General features: G+C 46.4%; 1 protein-coding gene across 2 annotated transcripts in view; it reads right to left on the bottom strand.

The window, feature by feature from the left end:
* Nucleotides 1-5,861, bottom strand: part of LOC114066574 (U2 small nuclear ribonucleoprotein auxiliary factor 35 kDa subunit-related protein 2-like) — an 8,408-nt gene extending 2,547 nt beyond the window's left edge. The window contains exons 1-6 of one of the 2 annotated variants that reach the window (XR_003573208.1): nt 5,767-5,861; nt 3,675-3,754; nt 3,421-3,517; nt 3,016-3,124; nt 2,165-2,695; nt 412-504 (exon numbers count right to left, since the gene is read on the bottom strand). Coding sequence is in view for 1 of the 2 variants with exons in the window: in XM_027901361.1 (XP_027757162.1) it covers nt 412-450; nt 2,609-2,695; nt 3,016-3,124; nt 3,421-3,517; nt 3,675-3,754; nt 5,767-5,813 (459 nt within the window). In the remaining variant the exon portion in view is untranslated. The remainder of the gene's footprint in view (nt 1-411; nt 505-2,164; nt 2,696-3,015; nt 3,125-3,420; nt 3,518-3,674; nt 3,755-5,766) is intronic. The other variant, XM_027901361.1, reaches the window with a different exon arrangement.
* Between the last annotated feature and the right edge of the window lie 632 nt (nt 5,862-6,493).

Genomic DNA, 6,493 nt, shown 5'->3' with positions numbered 1-6,493 from the left:
GTGCCCTCCTCTACCACTGAATCCTCTTATTTAGAGCCTGCCATCTGCTTAAAAAGACAAGCTTGTCTTGCCACCGAGGACTGACAGATTTATTTAGACTTACAATTCACAAATAAACCATCATGCACAGTGTTTTTTAACAGCACACAGCAGTATTTCCAGGTTCATTTTGACTCAGATCTCCTGAACAGTCATCAGCATGCACAGCTGCACTGCCACCAACCAGCCAGAAATATGCTTAATTATGTTCCACCGAGTAAATAATAGTTTCCAGCTCATGCAAGCCACTATATATTAAATTTATTCAGGCCATTAGGTTCTCAAGAGCAGATGGACAGCATGCTAGAAGACAAACACCGGATGGAAATCAAATTACTTTACAGTTCTTTTTCAAAAAGTCTCTGAGCATACCTGGCTTTCAGCTTGATCCAGCATCCTCTGCACAGCTGCCTATAAATGGTGCAAACACAGGACTAGTGAAAACCCTGAGGACACGCAAAACATCTGTTGTCTTTAGTTAAGAACCTAATTTACAATACTCAATGATTATGCATAATGAAAGTTTGACGGGGTTTGCTTTAAAACCAGGAAATTTACTTTTGTTCTGTAGCAGTTCGTGTACTACAAAGTTGTTAAAGGATACATCAGACAAGACCCTTATGTAGATGATTTTCTAAACTAAACAATGGACAACATAGAAGTTTAATTTTCTTTTTTAAAACTGTCACTGAACTACTGAATATTTAAACGTATCTCCTGCTCTAGCACACAGCCTGGTTACAGGTAGGTCCATAATTGTTTAGTTGCACTAAACTTCTTAAGGATTCCGTATAACACACAGAAAAACATAATGCTCAGTGAGCCTCTGTTAAAGCAAAAGATGCAACTCTTAAGAAACCTAAACATCACAAGTTAACTGTATCTAGCCTTCCAAATACAGGAAGACAGTGAGGATATTCTTTCCCTGGAAATTGGTTCTAACAAATTATTCTAAGAAGTTCCAAGAAAAAAAAGACTTTTAAACATAATCAAAACAAGAAAATATGCTAGCACTGTTCTAATTTGGAAGAGAATGAATTAAATTAAAAAAGAGCAAATAAAAATTAAAAAATGCAATCCAAGATGAGAACTCAGAGAGCATCTGGTACTAATCACCAAGAATGCCAGATATTATCCATCTTATTTAAGAAAACCAAACCAGAACAAACAAACAAAAAACCAAACTATGTAAACAGAAAAACAAGCCAAAACACAAAAAAAGCCCTGAACTACCACCACTCACCAAACCAGAAAAAACTATTTTTTCATCTTAGGGAAGGAAATTAGTTTCTTTTTTAAATTACTGCTAGAATCTGAATAAACTGCTGTTTCAAGACCCAGGCAAAATCAACTAAACAACTTCCTGTCGCTGGAATGGGTGGCTCCACTCTTACCTGGGTAATCAGTTTCCCTCTGGGTGTCTGTCAATGCCCTCTATGAGCCAATTTAACTCACTAACACAGTAAAATAGTAACGCAGAAAAACACAAAGCAAACAAGCCAACAACAAAGCAAAAAAGAAAGCAGCTTCCATCTAGTTCAGAGAACCAAATTATCCCGCTGAGGGCTTGGGGAAACCCAGGCACAACGAGAGAGGGGAGGAACAAAATCCTGCTGTTACCAGTTCTCTTTGAACTTTATCTCAACCTTAAATAAAGGACATGAGCATCATTTTCTCTCCCTACTCTGCAAAGAGAGAAATGGACATTTAACACCAGAGGAAGTAAGACAGGAAATACAACTGCTGTTCTTTGGCATTCCCTGTGCAAGTGTTACATCATCAGTGGCACAACCAACTATTAACTGCGGGAGACAGAACTGTCTGCTCATGGCTCCTCTCCTGCTCTGGTTACCAGACACAGTAGCAAGACATCTCCCAGTGAAATGACTGGAAACTTTTGTGATTGTGGAGAATCAAAAATGGCCAGATCCTAGAAAGCTGCAGTCACCCTTCACTGGGAATAATAGGCCAGTCCTCACACTGGATTTCTGTACAGGCCATTTTACATCCAGGTCATTGAACTTCTAAAACTTAAGAAGAATGTATCATTAACAGAAACATTATCCATGACTTCTAGCTTCAGCATAATTTTTTTATCCACCCAAGGAGCTCTGAAAAAAGATACGTCCTGTTGGATGAGTCAGGTAAAGAAGAGCTGTAACACATCTTTTGATAAAGAACAGCAGCAATGTACTTCCATAATCCATATTCTCTTTGGGCATTTTCTTCAGCACTGACTGTGTTCAACTGAGACATTAAGGAAGGACCATCTTTAACAGGTGATGCAGAAAGTGCACATATCAGAACTGCACTGGCAGTATGCCTTCGTATTTAACTGATGTAAGCAACAACATACTATGAACAACCAGATGTGTTAAAACAAGTTACCCTTTATATGGATCCATTAGATGCTCTTTAACAGTGATTAATAGTTTTAGGAAATCAAACAGAATGGAGTAACTAACACATTGCTAATTGTAACAAAATCCTTCTTCAACATGTATAACTGCTGCATCTCATCATGTAACAGGATATGTAACATGTTTATCCTCCCACCACCAGGAATCACCTCTCTCTCTTTCTTCTCCTGTTGCTTCTGCTGTGCCACTTCTCTCTCTTTTCTTTGCTGCTCTTCCCATTCTTCTTTGATCTTCCTCTTTATGATAAAAAAAATAATTACTTAAGGAAATAATGCTTTATAATGCAAGTCAAAACTATCTTGTTTGACCCAAACAACTCCTTGACCATTAAGCTTCCATCCAATCACAAGCAACTAAATCTCTGGGCAAAAACCCTTTTAAAGAGTTGCTGTTTTCTCTTCCTTTTCAATTTTGCTCTTCTAAGTGAAAGACAGAAGAGCCAGTGCTTTCAAACACACCAGGATCAAGAAAAATAGGTCATAACAGAACAGTAAGAATATTACCCTAAGTCTACCTTATTTCCAGGCACAACAGTAACAGTCAGTTTATACATCACCTCTTCTTCTTCTTGCCGTTTTCTTGCAGCCTCTTCTTTTTCTTTCTTTAGCTTGAACTCTTCTTGGGCCTTTTCTTCTCTCAGCAACCACTGCTCATGTAGTTTTTGTCTACCAAGGAAACCAGACACTACTCAGACCCTCCATTTAATGAGCATCCGTAACTGACGTGACTGTCACGCCCACAATTCAAATTTATTGCTTCAGCAATAACTGCAGCTTATCTAATCTTCCTTAAAAGAGAAAATTCAGATGGAATCATTCAGGCATTACAGAAAAGAATAATGTAGCCTGAAATATTAAAAAATATTCTGTTTTACAGAATATAGTCAAACTTTTCAAAGTATCAAAATGGAATTGACTAGCAAAGTGTCTACTGTATATATGCAGTTTCCCAGATTCTTCACCTTTCTGCCTCAAGTTTTTTTTCTTCTTCTTCTTCCTCCTCTTTCTCCACTTCCTCCTCTTCTTCCTCAGACACAGATTCATCTTTTTCTGTAGCTTCTGAGAAAAAAACCACAAAACAATGCATCTACACAACTGGATGCTATAGCCAGCAAAGGATACACAGAATTATATCCTTAAAAAAAAAAAAAAGAAAAAAAAGAAAAAACCCAATCACTTCTAGTTCCACTGACAGCACTAAGCACTTCACAGTTACCTGAGTCCCTTAGTTTGGCAAGCGCCTGCCGCTTTTTTTTCCTCTTCTCTTTCTTCAGAATAGCTCTGTACTTTTGATGGCTGAAGATGAGGAACATGAAGATGAGAAAACAGCCAAACAACTAATTTTTACTGTCATACATGCAATTAGTTCCCTCCAGGAGAAAAAAATCCCACAAAACACAAAATTAACAGCCACTCGTATGAAGCAGTAACTCTGCAGCGGCATCTGACATGACAATGAAATCTGTAGATCTGTGGTTGTGCTGTTAGAGGTGCACATGGGCAGCAGCAACAAGACACCACACAGGGTCTCATCCTTCTTGAGCTCTGCAACATTTAATTGTTGGAGGATGCAGCAAGGCAGTGGAGCCTAGCAGCAAGGAAAGAATGTAAATAAGAAGTGAACATCCAATCATATGTGAAGGCTGGTAATAATATATAGATAATAGAGCTAAGAATAGTTTTGGTATGGAAGATTCTGCAGGCAGAGAGTGTGAGCGCAGCTGTGTGAGAACAAGATGTAATATACTGAATGAAGCAATAAAAAGCTGAATTTAGGCCATCATCATAAGATGCCCAGTTTTTATTCCATGGTAGTCCTTGTATACAACAACATTTGATGTTATCACCAACTCCATGAAATCTTTCTCAGCTCCTGAAAATCAATCCCTAGATCAGATCAGGGAGAAAAACTTGGGGATCTCCTATCCCACAATTTTGGCACACCTTTCTGCATGTTCTAGTCTTTTTATGAAATTTCAAGTTTTTTCTCGTCTCCCTTGATACCCTTTGCTGGCAGCAGTCTCAGTGCACAGGTAACAACGCACACACCACACCCCCACAATGCTCAGCTTTGCTCTTCTGCTGCAGAAGCCTGGCCAGACTCTCCCTTGCTTGTCTGACAGCTCTGCATGGCTGCCTACAACCAGCACTGTGACTAAAGCCATTTTAGGCATCTAAAACCTTTTCACATCAATCCCTTTTCTGGCAAGTTTCATTTGAGGTCCCTCTTCTGGGTCTTGAACAGGCCCAGAAGGGACTATTCGAGGAGAAAATAGGAGGGAGGATCAATCTCCAACTCCTGTCATTGTGTCACACCAAACACTGATGGGACATCAAAAGCTTCCCATTTTAGAGTGTGTAATTTTAAAAGATTCCACAAGTATAACGCAAACAGCCAGAACTTCACCAGCATCTCCAATCCTTCCGTTCAGGGCTGCTCACATGGTCACCAGCTGCAGTGGTGCCGTGGTGACATCAGGGTGGCTGTGCCAGGAGCAGCACGGCCCTCACAGAGCACTGTCCTCACAAGGGCCCTCTGACCTGGCCAGACTGAACACTCCGTGTCTCTGCCCGAAACGGATTGCATCCCTCAGCAGGTGCCTGGAGATGAAAGCAAGAACCTCCTTCCCAGTTCCCACCGCTTCCTTAGGCTCTCCTGAAGCCCAAGGCAGGAAGGGGGAGAACAGCTCCCGTCAGTCTCCGGCCAGCACAGCACGCCGCTGAGGCGCACGGAGCAGCACCGCCCCAACAGCTCCGGGGCTGGGCTCTGCCTCCCCCTCAGGCCGAACGGCACCGGGACCCGGGAGCCTTCCAAAGACCCGGACACCTGGCCCGGGGACTCCCGTCCCTGCGGCGGGGCCAGACGGGGCTCACCCCGGGCACGCATCTCCCACAGCCTCCCGCGCCTCTCATCGCCGCGGCCGCCGCTCCCCGGGCACACCCGCCTCGCGCGGCGCGGCGGGCACGGCGGCCCCGCGGCCCCAGCCCGGCCGGGAGCGGCCCCGCCAGCGCCCCCCGCCCCGCCTGCCGGCTGCCCCCGCGGCCCCCTTGCTGCCCCCGCGGCCCCATCGCTGCCCCCGCACGGCTGCGCTCCCGCCCCGCGCCCCCCGGCCCCCGTTACCCCCGCCCCGCGGGACCGCGGCCGCGCCAAGCTGCGCCACTGCCAGCACCGGCCGCGGGGCGGCCTCAGCCGCGCCCCCCGTGCACTCAGGCGGGCTCGGCCGGGGCGGGACCGCGACGCTCTGCGGGGCCCCGCGGGCCGTTTCCCCGCCCCGAGGGGTCCCGGCCCGGCCCGGCCGCGGCCTCACCTCGGCTTCCCCAGGGGGGGCTCGGGCAGCAACATGGGCGCCGCCATCTTGTGGGGCCGAGGGGGCGTCACGTGACCCCGCGGCGGAAGGGCGAGGAATCCCTTCCGGCGGCGGGGGGGGCCTTAGGTGGTGTGGCTTCATCCTGGCCGTGGGTGGGGAGAGGGAGCGGAATTCCCGTTATCCCTCCCGTTATCACTCCTGTCGGGAGCGGTCCCGAGTCAGGGAGTGCGTGGGAAAACACCGCTTTGAACTCCAGTTTACTAAACTCTCTTAAAGACCAGAAGCGGTGGAGTGCGCTGGGTGTTCCGATGCCCCGGAGATCACAGAGTCACGGAACAGGCCGGGCTGGAAGGGTCGGGATCGGGACACCTGGTCCAGCCTCCCTCATCGGGCAGAGTCACCCCACAGTGCTGTGCCACGGTATTGCGGCCAGATGGCTCTTGAGTATCTCCGAGGAGGGCGACTCCACAGCCTTTGGGCAATCTGCTCAGTGCGCAGTCACCCTCACAGTAAAGAAGTTCTTCCCTGTATTCAGGCGGGATTTCCTGGGCATCAGTTGCTACCTGTTGCTTCGTGTCGTTGTGGTTGACACCACCGAGAAGAGCCTGGATCCATCTTCTTGGCACCCTACCTTCAGATATTTATAGACACTGATGAGGTCCCGTCTCAGTTGTCTCTTCTCAGGCACTTCCCGATTCAGCCTTTCCTGGCGATGTGTGATTTTCTC

This window comes from Empidonax traillii, unplaced genomic scaffold (assembly GCF_003031625.1).
Source record: "Empidonax traillii isolate 1590-97213 ecotype Southwest subspecies unplaced genomic scaffold, ASM303162v1 scaffold778:size296861, whole genome shotgun sequence".
Taxonomy (NCBI): domain Eukaryota; kingdom Metazoa; phylum Chordata; class Aves; order Passeriformes; family Tyrannidae; genus Empidonax; species Empidonax traillii.
The sequence above is the reverse complement of the archived record's forward strand: the minus strand, read 5'-3'. Positions and strand labels throughout refer to the sequence as shown.